Here is an 18,643-nt window from a genome sequence, read left to right on the forward strand (position 1 = left end):
AGCTTACGCAGGCGACGTACTGCAGTGAAGCGAACTGTACAACAGACTAGCAGGTTGCCATAGATACACTCAAATTAATGTAAACCCAAATGTAAATCGAAGAAAGAAGCATAAACGAATTATCAGTAGGCCCCCAGTGTCTTCCACTTTGCGGTAATGTACTTTTCATCCACAAATAGAGTCAGGATAACCTACTGAGGCGAAAATGACAAATTATGGAGTAATAAATTGTATAACTTAGCCTAAAGTGAACTGGCATTGTCACAATGTTTTGATACGAAATAAGTAGGTAATACGTAATAAGTGTATATTTACTCTATTCAGTTCATATTTTATTCCTGTTATATATCTAAATATTAAATAAATTCTTGATTATAAACTAATAACGTTATGGTTATAATTATCTTTAGGCTATTTTTATTGTTGATGCGAACGGACCTTAATTTTAGGCTAACGTTACTCAGTAGCGTCACGTTGTTTATTGGTGTCACACCCTCAGCACGTTCCCTCAGTCCCAATCACTGCACCACGCCCATTACCAGAGCTCTATCACCGTCACCTGCACCTGTAATCACCACTCCCTTCAAATACTCTCCCCAAACATTCACTCAGCGGCTGGTATCGAAGTTGCATGGATGCTTCTCTGTGGATCTTCTCCCCCTCCTGTTGTCTCTCCTGTGCTCCTCGTGGATTCTTCCGATGTTCTCCTGTGCTCCTCGTGGATTGCTCTGATGTTCTCCTGTGAAACACGTTAATCGTGTTAGAGGGAAGTGACTGTTGCTAACGCTATGATCCTTATGAACCTGAACTCACCTGTTGTGTTTGTTTGAAGATTTGACCACAGAGACCTTTATTCACCTGATTGCACGTGTGTTGAACTGTGCACGTTTGTTAATAAACACCTTGAAAGATACTCACCTTCTCCCTTTGTGTGTGGTCGTGACAGGATACCAGCCCATCAAAAAAAATAATTTCTTCAGCTCACTCATGGAGGCGAACGCAGCATTCAGCGGTGTCTCTCCCGAAGCATTAAAACTGTCGGACGCTGAGGACAGGCTACGGAACCTACGGCAAGGTGGGCGAACATTGGAGTGGTATGTGGAGGAATTCCTTGAGCTCTCCCATCAGGTAAGCTGGCCTGACTTCGCTCTTGCTGTGGTGTTTCGTATGGGTTTGGATGCGGAAACAATCCGATGCAACTCCCCCATATTTGATTTTTCCTTGATTGAACTAATCAACCTCACTCTTTATATAAATGGCTCTAGTATCGAGGTTAAAGAAATAAAGAGTGATGGTAAGTTTCCTCATCCAACCCACTACGAAACCCAGCCCGTCTTGCCGGCTTACCCCCCGCCTGAACCCCTCACATACCAAACCAATAGCTTCTCCCACCTTGCCAGCCTGGAGCCCGCGACCAACCCTCCTACGTCGTGGCCAATCCTGATGGCCAGCGTGCGCGACCCACCATTGAGGTCAGTGCGGGCGGCCATGCTAGCTCGCAAAATGGCCGACGTTCCTGTTTCCCCTGCCAAAATGGCCGATGTCCCTCCAGTGACTGCGCCGCCAGAGCGCCCTCCAGTGACTGCGCCGCCAGAGCGCCCTCCAGTGACTGCGCCGCCAGAGCGCCCTCCAGTGACTGCGCCGCCAGAGCGCCCTCCAGTGACCGCTCGCCCAGAGCTAGCTCTTTCAGTGTCTCCGCTGGAGACGCCCAGCCCTCCTGAATCTCCGCTGGGGTCGTCCAGCCGTCCAGAGCCCGCTCCTCAAGAGCGCCGTCCAGAGCCCGCTCCTCAAGAGCGCCGTCCAGAGCCCGCTCCTCAAGAGCGCCGTCCAGAGCCCGCTCCTCAAGAGCGCCGTCCAGAGCCCGCTCCTCAAGAGCGCCGTCCAGAGCCCGCTCCTCAAGAGCGCCGTCCAGAGCCCGCTCCTCAAGAGCACCGTCCAGAGCCCGCACCTCAAGAACGCCGCCCAGAGCCCCCGTTGGTGCAATCCAGCCTTCCAGAGCCTTCGCTGGTTCCGCCCAGCCGTCCTGAGTCCCCGCTGGTTCCGCCCAGCCGTCCTGAGTCCCCGCTGGTTCCGCCCAGCCGTCCTGAGTCCCCGCTGGTTCCGCCCAGCCGTCCAGAATCTCCACTGGTCTTGTCCAGTTCTCCTGAATCCGCGCTGGTCCCGTCCAGCCGTCCAGAGTCTCTGAAGTTCCCACCCAGCCTCCCTCTCCCGCCTCCACTCAAAGCAGCCAGTTCCTCAGCCCTGTCTCTGCTAGTGCCTGTCTGTCCCTCAGCTCTCCCTCAGGCTGCGCCATCCAGGATTGTGGACCCATCTCGGGACTCCCAGGCTCCAGCTCCGCCTAGGCAGGTCGATCCCCAGTCTCTACCTCCAGCCTCCGAGTCCTGGACTCCACCGCGGTCCTCCGACCCTTCGGCTCCGCCTTGGCTCCTGGCTCCCTCATCTCCACCGTGGCCCGTCATCCCACCAGCTCCACCGGGCTCCCTCGTCCCCCCGGCTCCGCCTTGGCTCCTGGCTCCCTCATCTCCACCGTGGCCCGTCATCCCACCAGCTCCACCGGGCTCCCTCGTCCCTCCGGCTCCGCCTTGGTCAGTCGTCGACCATCCGCCGCCTCGGGACTCCATTCCTCCGGCTTCGCCTTGTCACTCTGTCCCTCCGGCTCTGTCAGGCTCCTCCTTCCCTCCAGCTCCGCCTTTGTCCTCTGTCGCTCCGGCTCTGCTGCGGTCTTCCGGATCCACATCTCCGCCTCAGTCGCCTGAGCCATCAGCTCCGCCTTTGTCCTCTGTCGCTCCGGCTCTGCTGCGGTCTTCCGGATCCACATCTCCGCCTCAGTCGCCTGAGCCATCAGCTCCGCCTTGGCCCTCTGGAACCTCTGTGTCACCCTGGCCCTCCGTCTGCTCGGCTCCACCTGGGTCACCTCTGCCAGTAGCTCCGTCTCCATCGCTCGTCCCCAGGGTGTCATCTGCCATCTCTCCACCATGGCTCCTCCCTCCTTCGACTCCGCTCTGGGGCCTCGTCCGGGCTGGACTCTGGACTACCATCTGGCTCCTCCCTGCTCTGTCTGCCTCCTCTATCTCTGCTCTCCCCAGGTCCCTGTCCATGATGCGGCCCCCTGTTCCGCCCTGGAGGGCTCCTGCGCCTCCCAAACCACCCTGGAGGGCTCCTGTGCCTCCTGCTCCGCCCTGGAGGGCCGCTCCGCCTCCTGCTCCGCCCTGGAGGGCTCCTAAACCCCTTGCTCCGCCTTCGGCTCTGCCCTGGAGGGTTCCTGAATCTCCTGCTCTGCTCTGGAGGGACTTTGCCCAACCTGTTCTGCCTCAGTCTCCTGGCCCCCCCACCGCTCCCCTGGACTGTTTCTTCCTGTTTTTTGGAGCGTCTGGAAGCCGCCCCTTGGGGGGGGGGCTATGTCACACCCTCAGCACGTTCCCTCAGTCCCAATCACTGCACCACGCCCATTACCAGAGCTCTATCACCGTCACCTGCACCTGTAATCACCACTCCCTTCAAATACTCTCCCCAAACATTCACTCAGCGGCTGGTATCGAAGTTGCATGGATGCTTCTCTGTGGATCTTCTCCCCCTCCTGTTGTCTCTCCTGTGCTCCTCGTGGATTCTTCCGATGTTCTCCTGTGCTCCTCGTGGATTGCTCTGATGTTCTCCTGTGAAACACGTTAATCGTGTTAGAGGGAAGTGACTGTTGCTAACGCTATGATCCTTATGAACCTGAACTCACCTGTTGTGTTTGTTTGAAGATTTGACCACAGAGACCTTTATTCACCTGATTGCACGTGTGTTGAACTGTGCACGTTTGTTAATAAACACCTTGAAAGATACTCACCTTCTCCCTTTGTGTGTGGTCGTGACAATTGGTTGGTTTACACAGTTGTTTTTAGTAATTAAAATGAGTTCAGTTGTAATTAATTGCATCGTGCTGCTGCTCTAAATTGAGATAACATCCTTTTCAGGAATCAGAAACAAAAGGAAAGAAGCTGCTTGTACAACTAATACCAGTGAACAGGGTGAAGGAGAAATCAAATAGCTCTACATAGACCTGGTAAGGGACTCTCAGCCCCACAGGCACCATGGAGGAGAGATTTTCAGACAGTAGTTTATCATGTGGGTTAAATTCTAACCCTGTCATGCAAACAAAAGCAGGAGGAGACCATGTTATGGACATGAATTCTCAAGCAACCACAAACCTTAAAGACAATGCATGTCTTAAGGAGGATATCTTGAACAAGAAAGAAAATAAAGCCATGAAACAAGAAGCAGGCTTTGCTAAACCCACCCGTAAGTGTCCATTTGAAGCTTATTTAGAAAAGTGCACACGATTAGAGAAGGAAAACCTAGAACTTAAGAAGAAACTTAAAAAGATGGAGGCATATTCCAGAGAATGCAAAACAGAGCTGCAAAGATTTGTGAAGAGATTTAAAGAGTTTACGAACATCAACAAAGACCTGGATATGAAGAACAAACAACTTCTCGTTAAAAACCAGCAAATGAGGCAAAGAATTGCAGAGGTCTTAAAGCAGAACAGACCTCAGTCTGAAGATATGGAGAGAGCCCCATACTGTGAACACCAGGAGAAGCAGCAACTGGGAGAAACAGTCGTTGTGCTCCAAGAGAGGGTAAAGAGCGTAACAGAAACAGTCAAATCTTATGAAATGAAACAGGATTCAGAAATATCTGAAGAGAGAAAGATCCTAACTCAGCTACAACAGGAAAACCTGACTCTAAGAGAAAGACTCGACCACAGCAGTCAGGTCATAAAAGATGCTGAAGGTAGAGCAGAGAAAGCTCAGGAAAAGCTGGATGAATTAGAGGGCTGCCTGCTTACCGTACAGACTGAAAGGAATCTACTGCGGCAGGAACTAAAGATGCTCCATAAGGAATATATTAGCCTTACTAATAGCATCTCAATGCAGCTAAAAGAAAACTACAAAGCTGCCAGTCTCAGGGGGCTTTCAGGAAAAACCCTGAGAGCCTCGCTTTACAGTCCACCACAGTAAAGTCCACCAGTTCAGCATTCAGGTATAACTAGTTGAAACAAACTGTAAAACTGATACAAATTTTGATGATGTTTACTACTTAGTTGACTTATTTTTCTCACTAATAGGAGAAGACACAACATAGCAGATGAAGCTTCAATTTGAAGTCGCAGAACCAAGGAGAACGAAGAACCCGGAAAAAATATCACGGGGATTCATATAAATGTCATTTTTTATTTTTTACATAATATTTGGTAAAAGAGTAAGAGTTGAGAAGCTTTTGTTATTTAAAATTATTTTTAAATGTATTAAATTTGTACAATTTTTATTCCTTCTAAAAAGTTAATAAGATTCTGTCAATAAATATTATTGTTTTATAAATTGTTTGACATTTCCACTTTGTCTACCACAAATATTGCTTCGTTTTACTGTTAATGGCTAAAGAAATAAAATAAACATTTTCAAAATATTACTTGTACTGAAAAAAATAAATATTCTGTACCTACTGTCTTGTATTTGAATCACTTTGAGCAGTCACATTCAGGTCAGCAGGGGGCAGTAAGAGACTGTTCTTTCCTTGTTAGACGAAATCAACTAACGCGAGGAAGATGGGGACGTGTTATTATACGTCATCAAATATGTCAGCCTCCTACTGACAAGCTGCTAAGTTGAACATTGATCGAAGGAATTAAAATGGTAACGAGCTATTTCTAAACAAACTGTTGTTGAAAACAAACCGTTTATTTCGTGAAACCATAGTTGTATTCGATGATAATATGATATGAACTAGCATTTTGTCAACATATGCTTCAGAGCGAAAGTACTTACTGTAATGAAGGAGGGAGATCTATAAACCTCTTATAAAATTATGTCTGTCTTTTGCAGTTAATGATGTGTGTTTTGATTTCTTCAGGTTCATTCAGAAGAGTGCGACATTATATTTCGTTTGAGAGGAATCTTGGAGTTTGCTTGTCAGCTTGACAATCCAAATGGTATGGAGCTCACATTATAAAAGGATGAGCTTTGATTTGTAAAACTTTTATTTTTTAACATTCTTTAATGAACAGCAAATACATATAACCTCCCAGTAAAAGGTTTTTGAAAATAATATTTGTAATTTTTTAAAAAGAAGTCTCTTCTGCTTTCTAAGCCTGTATTCATTTGATCCAAAGTACAGCAAACAGTAAAATTGTAAAATATTTTTACTATTTAAAATGACTCTTTTCTATTTGAATACACTTTAAAATGTAATTTATTCCTGTGTTTTCAAAGCTGCATTTTTGGCATCATTACTCCAGTCATGTGATCCTTCAGAAATCATTTTAAAACGCTGATTTGTTGCTCAAAAAACATCTAATATTATTCTTATGTTGAAAACAGCTGAGTAGAATTTTTTCAAGATTCTTTAATGAATAGGACCTTCCAAAGAACAGCATTTATCTGTAATAAAAATCTTTTGTAACATTATAAATGTCTTTATCATCACTTTTGATGAATTAAAAGCATCCTTGCTAAAAAAAAGTATTAATTTCTATAATTTCTTTGCCCTCCCAAAATAAAAATTATATTGACTCCAAGCTTTTGAATTGTATAGTGTATAATGTTACAAAAGCTTTTTATGTAAGATAAATATTTCAGTTCCTTTGGATCTTTTTATTTATCAAAGAATCCTGACTAAAAATACTCAACTGTTTTAAATATTGATAATAATAAAAATAAGTTTCTTGAACAGCAAATCAGCATATTAGAATGCTTTCTGAAGGATCATGTAACACTGAAGACTGGAGTAATGATGCTAAAAATGTAGCTTTAATCAAGGAATAAATTATTTTTTTAATTCATTCAAATAGAATTATTTTAGGCTTGCAATTAAAAATATTACTGTTCAAAAACTTTTGACTGGTAGTGTACATTGGTTGTGATGGGGAAAAAGACTCTTTATTTTCCTTTTTTGCAGGTGCACAAAGTCAAAGCACAATATCAAAAAGTTTCCAGCATCTCCGATCCAAAGTATCATCAAAAAATATTGTTTTCACTGTTTGTAACAGTCCATTATTAATATGGCCTAACACTGGTTTTCAGTCAAACATTGAAAGCTTGACAGAAGCATCAGCTTGTGGAGACATTCTTCCTTATATAGAGTGAGTATTCCTAGGTCTTTCATATGTTTAATGTTTGTGTATGGTGAATATGTAGTGCTGTATGCGCAGTAAGGATGTTAACAAAGTATGATACTTTTGTGCTGCTGTTCACAGGTCAGATGATGGCGGGAGCAAGAAGTCATCAAAAAAGAAAGATAAGAAAAAATCCGGACCTGTGAGTCTTTCAGTAGACTTTTTTAAAGGCTATAACAATTAATAATCACTGTAACAATAACTCTCTGCTGTGTCTTTGTCTAGACTGTAGTGAATATGAAGCTGTTGTTTGAGGTCACAGAACCTGCTGGGAATGAAGCTCCTAGTCTCATCCAAGTGAGCACACAGCAGCATTGTGTGAAGATGCCACTTTCTTTAGACTGTGTTCTGTCTCTGAGCACTGTTGACAGACTGGCAACGTGAGTGTTTTTTGGCTCAAGTTGTATTAAAATCATAAGGTTTGTAAGGAAGTGTTTTTACTGCTATGATTTTAATGCTAGCTTAATATCAAAGTTGTGAAGTTCAACAGAAGCATTGTGTGTGTTCAGTGTGTGTACAGGTCTAGTGGAGGCATTAAATAAGCAGTTAGCAGATATGGAAGAGGTGGTGTTAAAGTACAGGAAGGGCTCCTCTTTCCTGGTGCCACAGCCTTTTCACTTTCAACTGCCTGAACCGGCTGGACTCACTACTGTAATCTACCCTGCAGGAGTGCCAGACAGCCAGCTACAGGCCACCAGAGAGGCAAGACATGAGCAGATGTACTACTGTTCAAAGGTTTAGCGTCAGTAAGAATTTTATGTATACACTCTACCAGTCAAAAGTACGGTAACGGTAAGGTTTTTAATGTTTGTTTTTTTTAAGTAGCCTCTTCTGCTCACCAAGCCTGAATTTATTTGATCAAAAGTACAGCAAAAACAGTACAATTCTAATATAGTTTTACTATTTAAAATGAGTGTTTTCTATTTGAAAACACTTATTTCTATTTCTATTTTAAAATGTAATTTATTCTTGTGATTTCATAGCTGAATTTTTAGCATCATTAATCCAGTCACATTTCCTTCAGAAATCATTGTAATATACTGATTTGCAGCTCAAACAACATTTAGTATTTTTTATTTAGGTTTCTTTGATGAATAGAAAGTTTAGAAGAACAGTATTTATTTGAAATAGTGTTGAAATGTTATTTGAAATGTTTTGTAAGATTTTAAATGTCTGTGTTATTGTTTTTTTTGTTATTTATTTAAAGCATCCTTGTTAAAGAAAAATATTAATTTCTGTCATACCCCCCAAATATATACATTATGGGGTCTATTTCTGTACTTAACCCATACATAAGGCGCACCGTATTATAAGGCGCATGCTAAAACATACGGTCTACAAAAAAAGGTAACGGAAGTTTAGTTGAACTTTATTCTACTATTTAACAATACACTCACATTATTTTTAATCAATCTTCTCCCACAAATCCATCAAAGTTCTCATCTTCTGTGTCTGAATTCAACAGCTGGGCAATTTCGCCATCAAACATGCCTGGTTCTTGCTCATCATTGTCAAAGTCAGCCTAACAAACAAATGTTAAGCGTACATACTGTACGTATTACGTAATGTTCTCTGATTGGTTTATCGCTGCCAGCGTACGTAGTGTACGTATTACGTCCCTGTGTCGGCGGGAAATGGTCTGACATAGTGCGGAAAATACGGTATATATATATATATACTGATTCCAATCTTTTGAATGGTATAGTGTAATGTTACAAAAGCTTTTTATTTCAGATAAATGCTGACCTTTGCATCTTTCTATTCATTAAAGTATACTGAAAAAACGTCTAGGTTACGTATGTAACCCTGGTTCCCTGAGGACAGGGAACGAGACGCTGTGTCCTGGTGGACACTATGGGAACTGCCTTCAGCGTTACCGGTTCTGAAGCTCATAGAACAACAACAATGAACTTTGACATTGGCCGGCGCCAGCCTATGACATCATAACAAGGCGCCTACCAGTATAAAAGGGGCGCTTGTGAATACATCAACCATCTTTTTGTCTGACGGAGACGTAAGTGGGGCCCGAAGCATGGCTACGAGACGCAGCATCTCGTTCCCAGTCCTCAGGGAACCAGGGTTACATACGTAACCTAGACTTTCCCTTCCGGAGGGAACTCTATGCTGCGTCCTGGTGGACACTATGGGAACGTCAATACCAACGCCGCCATGCTGAGGGATAAGTGATCAACTGACTGATTGAGGAGTCAAGAAGGAACATCATCCCCACTTCCAGCGAGAATCGCTTGGGCCAGAGCCTGAGCCTGACCTGCTAGGTCAGCTCAGAGCTTCGTCCGTCATAGCTAGCTCGGCTACCCAAGCACGGAACTCCTAAGAGTGGAGGTCTGATTCTCTAAGCGAGAGGAGACCTAACTACACTCACCGCTACAGAAAGTAATGAAGCTTACCACTAAGTCTTCATACTAAGCGGGGTTCTGAAGAGCGGAGGCTTCAGAAAGACTCTCTAAATGAGAGGAAGCCTGGCAACAGTCTGTGCTTGCGGGAAGACTCTGAGAGTGGAGGTCCCATGACCTAACTACACTCGACACTGGAGGTAATTCATGAGGCTCCCAGAGCCTAAGCAATAGAACCACCTAAGTGGAGTTTCTCCGGAGAATGGAGGCTTCAGCAAGAAGACTCTAGATGAGAGGAAGCCTAGCGACATTCTATCCTATGAACAATGCTACCTGGAGTGGAGTTGGAAAAACCCAGGGGTTTTTAGAACCAACTCTAGAATGGGAACGGAGGTACTGCGTAACCCATACCATATAGGATTTTTAGAAAAGAACCCAACCTTCTGGGGGGAATCTTTAGCACTCATGTGGATTTCAGAAAGTGCCCAGAGACTTCATGTGGGTTTTAGGGAGTGCTCAAAGTTTTACGTGAGTACTCACCACTATTGTGGATTTGAGGAGGTGCCCAGAGCGTAGCGAGGGAATCACCATATCACTATCCCAGGCGGCAGCAAAGCCTGGCAGCGGAGCTTCGGAGCTCTGTAAGAGTGGAGGTCTCAAACATTAACCCTCTTGGTGAGGGGAGACCTGGCTACACTCACGCTTTGAAAGTACTGGAAGCGGAGCTTCTGGAGAACGGAGGCTTCACAGAAGACTCTCTATAATGAGAGGAAGCCTGACAATGCTCAATCCTACGGGAAGCTCTTAAGAGTGGAGGTCTCAGTATGATAACCCTCTAAGTTAGGGGAGATCTGGCTACACTCACGCTTGAAAGTACTGGAAGCAGAGCTTCTGGAGAACGGAGGCTTCACAGAAGACTCTCTATAATGAGAGGAAGCCTGACAACGCTCAATCCTATGGGAAGCTCTTAAGAGTGGAGGTCTCAATATGATGACCCTGTAAGTGAGGGGAGACCTGGCTACACTCAACGCTTGGAAGTAACAAGACTCACAGGAGAGCTCTCATGCTGAAAGCAGGGCTCTACAGAGTGGAGGCTGCAAAATGAATCTCTGAAGAGAGAAAGCCTGACAACACTCAGTCTTTGTGAGTGGTAGTATTAGCACTCCACCAAGGATAGTTAGCGAGGCCAGGAAGGGGCCTACCAGCTGTCATGACTGTGAGAATGGGCCTAATAAGTGAGCTCTTTCAAGAGTGACGGTCAAACGACTCTCACAGAGAGGAGACCTGATACACCATGCTACCAGAATGGAGTGGGAAAAACCAGAGGTTTTTAGAACCAACTCTAGAATGGGACCGGAGATACTGCGTAACCCATACCATATAGTATTTTTAGAAAAGAACCCAACCTTCAGGGGGGAATCTTTACCACTCATGTGGATTTCAGAAAGTGCCCAGAGACTTGCGTGTGCACTTACCACTTCATGTGGGTTTCAGAGAGTGCTCAAAGCTTTACGTGAGTACTCGCCACTAATGTGGGTTTGAGGAGGTGCCCAGGCTTTTGGCGTGGGAAACCATGTTTTACAATGGTAGCAGTTTGCTCACAAGAGGCCTTATTATTCACTGTAGAGAGGCTCAAGAGTGGAGGTCTCAAGATGCTAACCCTTACTGAGGGGAGACCTGGCTACACTCAACGCTTAGGAAGTACCAAACTCACCTAAGAGTCTACATACAGGATTCTGTAGTGTGGAGGCTTCAAGAAATGAATCTCTAAAGAGAGAAAAGCCTAATAACACTCAGCCTTGGCAGAGGGGCTCTTAGCACAGTACCAAGGATAGTCAGCGAGCCTCAACAAGGCCTACCAGCTAGCATACTGTGAGAATGGGTCTAAAAATGAGCTCTTAGAGAGTGAAGGTCTCAATACAACGACTCTCGGAACGAGAGGAGACCTGAAACTGTGCTACCGAGACAAAGTTGGGAAAAACCAGGGGTTTTTAGAACCAACTCTAGAATGGGAACGGAGATGCAGCGTAACCCATACCATATAGGATTTTAGAAAAGAACCCAACCTTCAGGGGGGAATATTTACCACTCATGTGGATTTCAGAAAGTGCCCAGAGACTTTTGGGTTTTAGGGAGTGCTCAAAGCTTTACGTGAGTACTCACCACTAATGTGGATTTTAGAAGGGGCCCAAAAGCTCAGCGAGGGCCCCCATACAATGTCTCATAAGGTTAGCAAGGCTCACAGTAGACCTATGTACTAGAAGCTGAGCTTAAGGAGAGTGAAGGCTTCTCTAAAAGACTCTCTAAACGAGAGGCGGCCTGACAGCGCTCAATCCTCAAGAGCAAAGGCTGCAGTTAAATGATTTCTCAAATGAGAAAAAGGTCTAACAGCTCTCCGTCTAGACTGTAAGGAAGACTTGTGAGAGCAAAGGCCCTCAGCAAAACGCCACAGGCGAGAGGGGACCTAACAGCAGCACTTAAGAGTGGAGGCTTCAGCAGAAAGACTCTCTAAAATGAGAGGAGGCCTGACGACACTCATATGTAAGGTAGGGCTGTGCAATAAATCGTATGCGATTGTCATGCGTATCTCATCAGTAAAGCCGGTTCTGTGATTAATAGTAAATCTCCATCACGTGCGTTCAGATGGCGCGTATTTAAAACACTGAGCCGTAGATCACTGAAAAGCTACGCAATATCGCGTTCAAAATTGCGGATGAATCACATTCGATTTTGAACGCGATATTGCGTAGCTTTTCAGTGCACTGACTCAAATGAGAGGCAGCCTGCAACACTCAACCCTAGGTTGCTTACGTTCTATTCTTTTAGAAGGGGTGGATATCTCAACCCGACCCTAGCAGCTTTACACTCAATTTAAAGTGCGGCGTCTCTGTGCAGACTCTACCGCTGGACGGGGAGTCTGCCACACCCAGTAGGTGTGTACACATGCATATGCAGGTATACAAATGCCTAAACCGAGCTCAAAACAGCAGAGGCTTCAAAGGATAACTCTCCAAAAAGAGAGGAAGCCTAACAACGCTTAACTCCTACAGGAGTAATACAAGTGGAGGTCTCGATACACTATCTCACAAACGAGGGGAGACCTGGTTACACTCATCACTTACTAAGTCTCACCCAAGCGGAGCTGGTAGACAAACAAACATACAAACATATACATATATACACACCCAAATACATGTCAGTTCATGTACTGGGCCGTCAGATGGGTCCATTAGTCTCATCACCGGCCCAGCCCCAGAGTGTCAAAGGGGAAAAAGGTAGGTGGCCGAATGAAAGTACTCTTTCCCTCCGAGACCCGCTCCCCAGGGGGAGGGCTTCGAGTGGCCACACTAACCGCCTGGCCCTGCCTCCAGCCCGCAGACCAGGAGGGGCCAGGCTTCCCCTTGCATTTGGGTGGGGATGAAGACCTCCAAGGTATAACCGTCTCGAGATCTAATAGATCTAGAAAGATCCAAAAAGATCTACAGAGCTGCTGAGCGCGCCTTCGCCTCCCTGAATTTATCGACCACCGTCTCAACGGACGTGCCGAACAATTCGGAAGGCGAAACTGGCGCATCGAGGAGAAAGCGCTTGACTTTCTCCCCGATGTCTGCCAGTTTCACTCACAAACTGTGGTGCGGCGCAGCTCAGCCATCTCCGCGGGTCTTTATCCTCCAGCAGATCAGCCTGGTACGCTTGCAACCCTGCCACTGCGTGCAGGCAGCACCAGCCTGACCCGCTGCCGCGTATGCCCTCAGCATCGATGTTACCCCTGCCGAGAGACAATAAGCGTCTCCTCAGCAGGGGGCATCGACATGCATCCACGCTCACGCACACACTCTGCATCAGCCGATATAGATGAGTGCGGGCTGAATATGGTTTATCCCATGCCTTCCCGATCTTATTATATAGATCAGGAAGTAAAGGGATGCACATGGGGGCTGGTCTGTTATAGCCAGGGAGAAATTGCTCATATAAACTGCTATGAGCAACCTCCCCCTGCACGCGCTTTCACCGCAGACCTAAGCAGACCGCAGCGCGGTTCACAACAGACAGCAGCTCATCATACGCGGGGCAGGCAGGCTGTGAGAGCTCAGAAAATAGCTTTTCCACCTCCTGCTCACCCTGGCTTAAAACCAGTAGAGCACTTTCTACTGGATCATAGGATGTTAAAAAAAAATACATCCTCCGCCCGCAGCTCGCCCTCGTCAGCGACTGACGAGCGTGAGAGATTAACACATCTCTCAAACTCGTGAGCGCGCCTCATCTGTAACCACCGCGGGCTCGTTCTCCACGCAGCCACGGCTGCAGCGGGACCCGAGCCACGTAGGGCAGATAAATGTCCCAATTCCCTCGAGAAAGGGGAAAAACGAGAGCGGAGTTTCCCGAGAGAGAAACTCTCACAATGAACGCGCTCTGCTCTCTCAAGAACAGAGCGCACATGCTCTTCACCCAAACACACAACACACAGGTTGTGCACGTCATCTAGTGTCAGATTTCTCTGACACGGATCCGCACACTTCCTGAACTGTTTTACTCTGGGAGTCGTCATTCTACTCACGCTTAGAACAAGGTAGTATGAAGACAAAAAGATGGTTGATGTATTCACAAGCGCCCCTTTTATACTGGTAGGCGCCTTGTTATGATGTCATAGGCTGGCGCAGGCCAATGTCAAAGTTCATTGTTGTTGTTCTATAGGAGCTTCAGAACCGGTAACGCTGAAGGCAGTTCCCATAGTGTCCACCAGGACGCAGCGTAGAGTTCCCTCCGGAAGGGAACTGTTTTAAATATTGATAGTAGTAGTAATCCAAAAAATGTTTCTTAAACAGCAAGTTGGCATATTAGAATGATATTTTTGGGATCATGTGACAGGAATACATTTATATTACATTTTAAATCATATTCAAATAGAAAAAAAGTTATTTTAAATATCAAAAATATTTCAAAATGTAACTGTATACTGTTAAGAAGTTATGGCTTCTGAAAACTCACCTTTGTCATTACAAAGAATAAATTACATTTTAAACTTTCTTGGAATAGAAAACATTTACTTTAAATTGTAATATATTTCACATTATTACTGTTGTTTTTAACTGTATATTTGATCAAAATAAATGCAGCTTTGGTGACCATAAGAGGTCTGGACCTGTCTATCCAACAACATGAAATAAACTTACTGACCTCAGACTTTTGGACAATATCACAATCCTAACAATTGCTGTTAATTTGTGATCCATATATGCTTTCTAAACCAAGCCAACTTTCTTTGTGTGTAGGATCTGCACAGGAATTTAAAGTTGCCTAGTGACAGGCCATACCTGAGACGTGCCAATGCCTTTCATTTCCCTGATGTAGCCTATAAAGACGGTTACCTCCGCAATCCCCATACACACCTGAACCACCCTAACATTGAGGATGCTAAGGTGAGACTGTTTTTTAACAGAATAGTTCACTCACTGAATAAAATCGTATATGATAGTTTTGTGTGAGAAACAGATCATATCTTCCCAGTGGCACTTTTGACTTTTAACTTAAAAAATAGTACCTTTATATACATCAGATTGACATAATTGATGGCAAATGCTACAGAAAATTGCATGGGTGGTGAGTTTGTAATGCCAACATTTTCATTTATGGGTGAACTACCTTTTTTAAAGGTGGTTGAATATGTTCATGAGCACTTTTTAAAGTGCAAAATCCTTTGATCCCAAAATAAAGTTTAACCATTCACACTCTTGTCTTGTTTTTCTCTCTGTAGATGTATCTGGTGCAGGGTGTGTACAGTTATCATCACTACATGCAGGATCGTGTGGATGATGATGGCTGGGGATGTGCATACCGTTCTCTTCAGACTATCTGCTCCTGGTTTCAGCAGCAAGGATATGTGGAGACAGCTGTGCCCACACACACACAGATCCAGCAGGTAAACAAAATTGTCACTATGGGATTGTGTTAGAGTTATGCTTTCTTGTTATATGTATATAAGAGGAACATTTGTTGCTTTGTCAGGCGCTTGTAGATGTTGGGGACAAAGAACCACGTTTTGTGGGTTCACGTCAGTGGATTGGCTCTATTGAAGTTCAGGTTGTCCTTAACCAGCTGCTGGGGGTCACCTCAAAGATCATGTTTGTCAGGTAGAGTTTTTTTTTTCTTCTGTATACCACCTCACACAAGTAGCTGTACAGTACATTTTGGTTAAAGGCTGGAATACACAACACAACTTTTAAAATCTGAACAAATTTTAAATCACTAGGAAGTGTATATACACTACCAGTCAAAAGTTTTTGAACAGTATGATTTTTAATGTTTTTTAAAGTCTCTTCTGCTCAACAGGTCTGCATTTATTTGATCCAAAGTACAGCAAAAACGGTAAAATTTTGAAATATTTGTACTGTTTAAAATAATTGCTTTCTATATGAATATATTTTAAAATGTAATTTATTCCTGTGATCAAAGCTACATTTTCAGCATCAATACTCCAGTCTTCAGTGTCACTGATGCTTCAGAAATCATTCTAATATCCTGATTTGCTGTTCAAGAAACATTTTTATTAATATTATCAATATTTAAAAACAGTTCAGTAATTTTTTTCTGGATTCTTTGATGAATAGAAAGATCCAAAGATCAGCATTTCTGAAATAAACTTTTGTAACATTTTTTTGGGAAAGAAATTATTTTTTTTATTTAGCAAGGATGCTTTAAATAAATCAAAAGTGATGATAAAGACATTTATGATGTTATAAAAGATCTACATTTTAGATAAATGATGGAAACCTGAAAAAAAATCTACTCAGACTGTAAACATAATAATAGTAATAATAGTTTTAATAATAAATGTTTTTTTTTTTTTTTGAGCAGCAAATCAGAAAATTGGAATGATTTCTGTGTGAATGTGTATGGAGTAATGATGCTAAAAATTCAGCTTTGAAATCACAGGAATAAATTACATTTTAAAACATTCAAATAGAAAATATTTTAAATAGTATTTTTTAAAAATAGTTTAAATAGTTTTTGCTGTACTTTGAATCAAATAAATTCAGACTTGGTGAGCAGAAGAGACTTTCTTAAAAAAACATTACAAATTTCACTGTTCAAAAACTTTTGACTGGTAGTATACTTCTATTAAATTAGTCAACTCTGACTGCCCCAAATCTGCAAATTGGCTCTGACTTTCAACAACTAGTGTTGACTCCTCTAGACTGTAAATTGGGGCAAAAATCTAGGCAAGTGACATAGTGTATTCCAGCTTTATACTTAACTAAAGCTGATGCAAGCTCATGCTGCACGCTGAAATAGATGTTCATAAAAAGTTTCTGGTTTTAATTGTCTTTGACAACTGGAAAAAAAAAACTGGTTGTCTTTCTGTTAAAGTCAGGGATCTGAGCTGGCAACCAAGGGCAGAGAGCTGGCTAACCACTTTCAGACTGAAGGAACTCCTGTCATGATTGGTGCGTTAACAATATCTTTAGTGCCTTCTTTTAACTTGTGATTAGATGGGAGCAAGATCACCCACCCTCCTTAAAAATATATTATCATAATCAACATCTGATCTAGCATAGTTGTATATTATATCATTTATATTATAAAGTGCATTTTAAAATATATTCAAATCAAAAACATTTTTGAATTGAAAAAACATTTCACAGTATTACTGCTTTTACTGTATTTGTGAGCAAATAAAGGAAGCATTGCTGATCATAAAGGACTTCTTTCAAATACATGAAAAAATCTTACCAACCTCATAATTTTGTAATTTACATTGTTTTTTTTATGCATTTGTTTCATTTGCTATTTTTCATGTAAACTAGGTAACTGAAAAATAAAGCCAATATCTCTCTCACCAGGTGGGGGAGTACTTGCACACACTATTCTAGGTGTAGCATGGAGTGAGACCTCAGGAGAAATACGTTTTCTTATCTTGGACCCTCACTATACTGGTGGAGAGGACCTGCAGACCATCACTGACAAAGTACATTTGACTACACCACTCTAGTCACACCTTTTCATTTTAATATATATAAAAAACATTCTGCTCTGTCTTAATGATAACTAGCTACTTAAACATCGATAATAATCTTTTGCCAGTTGTTAGGTGCTTTAAAACATCAGTTACATCAAGCATTAGCAATTGTTTAATTTGTGTCTGAATGACAAAGAATGTGGGTCAAATATGAACTGGTAGATTTTGGTCAATTTAATTATTTCTCTAATATCATACTTATACAGTCAAAAGTTTACTTACACCTTGCAGAATCTGTGAACAAATATCACTGAACCAAAAAAATAATTAAACAGATAAATAGCTGTGGATAATTCAGGTAACAGCACAGTATATAGTAAACCTTTAGACAGGGCCATTTTTACAAATTTAACTGTTTATTTTCTCTTGTGGACTATATGTAAATGTATCTTATTCAGGTCAGTATTAAATAAAAAATAACATGTATTTTGTATGACCCCTCTTATTTTGGTAAAATAATTAACATTTTGCAGATTCTGCAAGGTGTATGTAAACTTTTGACTTCAACTGTAATACCCAACATGTTAAGTATGTTAAGTACATTTGTTAATGATGTGTGTTTGTATATTCTTCAGGGCTGGTGTGGATGGAAGGGGCCAGAGTTCTGGGATCAAAATGCTTATTACAACCTCTGCCTTCCCCAGAGACCCAAGACCATCTGAGTCACATGCATGACATTTACTCATTCTTATTCATCCTCTAATCTCTGGTTCACAGGAAGTCTAATTTTTTCAATGAGTGCAAACCAACATGTCACAGAAAAGTGATTTATTAATAATTGTCCTTACAATATTTTAAATGGCCATGCCTATTCTAACATCCGTTTTCAGTCACGCTAAAGGTTACATTCATTTCAACAACGTCTCGTGATTTTCAGTCAGGCTGCAAATGGATGGTATTAATGAACTCATATCCTTGAGACCTTGAGGATGTTCCTCATACATTAAATTTACAAGATATCTTTGAAGCATTTACACAAGTTAAGACTTTCTGCAATTCAATAAAAAGAAAGAGCAGCTAAAATACGTTTCTGACTTTATGAGCGTCAATTGTCTTTGACCCTTCCACATTGGCGGCAAATCAGCTATCTTCCATTTTGCTCATTGAATCCACTCA

The 18,643-nt window shown here is 42.9% G+C and overlaps 2 protein-coding genes across 2 annotated transcripts; both read left to right on the forward strand.

Moving 5' to 3' along the window:
- The first annotated feature begins 4,027 nt into the window (after positions 1 to 4,027).
- On the forward strand, positions 4,028 to 5,380 carry LOC141337286 (uncharacterized). The gene has a single exon (XM_073843076.1). The coding sequence runs from the start codon at positions 4,077 to 4,079 to the stop codon at positions 5,001 to 5,003; it is 927 nt and encodes a 308-aa protein (XP_073699177.1). The 5' UTR covers positions 4,028 to 4,076; the 3' UTR covers positions 5,004 to 5,380.
- A 218-nt stretch (positions 5,381 to 5,598) lies between these two features.
- ufsp2 (ufm1-specific peptidase 2) lies at positions 5,599 to 18,552 on the forward strand. Its single transcript, XM_073841567.1, has 12 exons — positions 5,599 to 5,678; positions 5,896 to 5,974; positions 6,940 to 7,123; positions 7,238 to 7,298; positions 7,382 to 7,536; positions 7,666 to 7,858; positions 14,784 to 14,930; positions 15,266 to 15,430; positions 15,517 to 15,641; positions 16,879 to 16,955; positions 17,352 to 17,476; positions 18,103 to 18,552. Exons 1-12 carry the CDS (start codon positions 5,676 to 5,678, stop codon positions 18,187 to 18,189), a joined length of 1,401 nt encoding a protein of 466 aa, XP_073697668.1. The 5' UTR covers positions 5,599 to 5,675; the 3' UTR covers positions 18,190 to 18,552.
- The last annotated feature ends 91 nt before the right edge of the window (positions 18,553 to 18,643 follow it).

The sequence above is a fragment of the Garra rufa genome, chromosome 6 (genome assembly GCF_049309525.1).
Source record: "Garra rufa chromosome 6, GarRuf1.0, whole genome shotgun sequence".
Taxonomy (NCBI): Eukaryota; Metazoa; Chordata; class Actinopteri; order Cypriniformes; family Cyprinidae; genus Garra; species Garra rufa.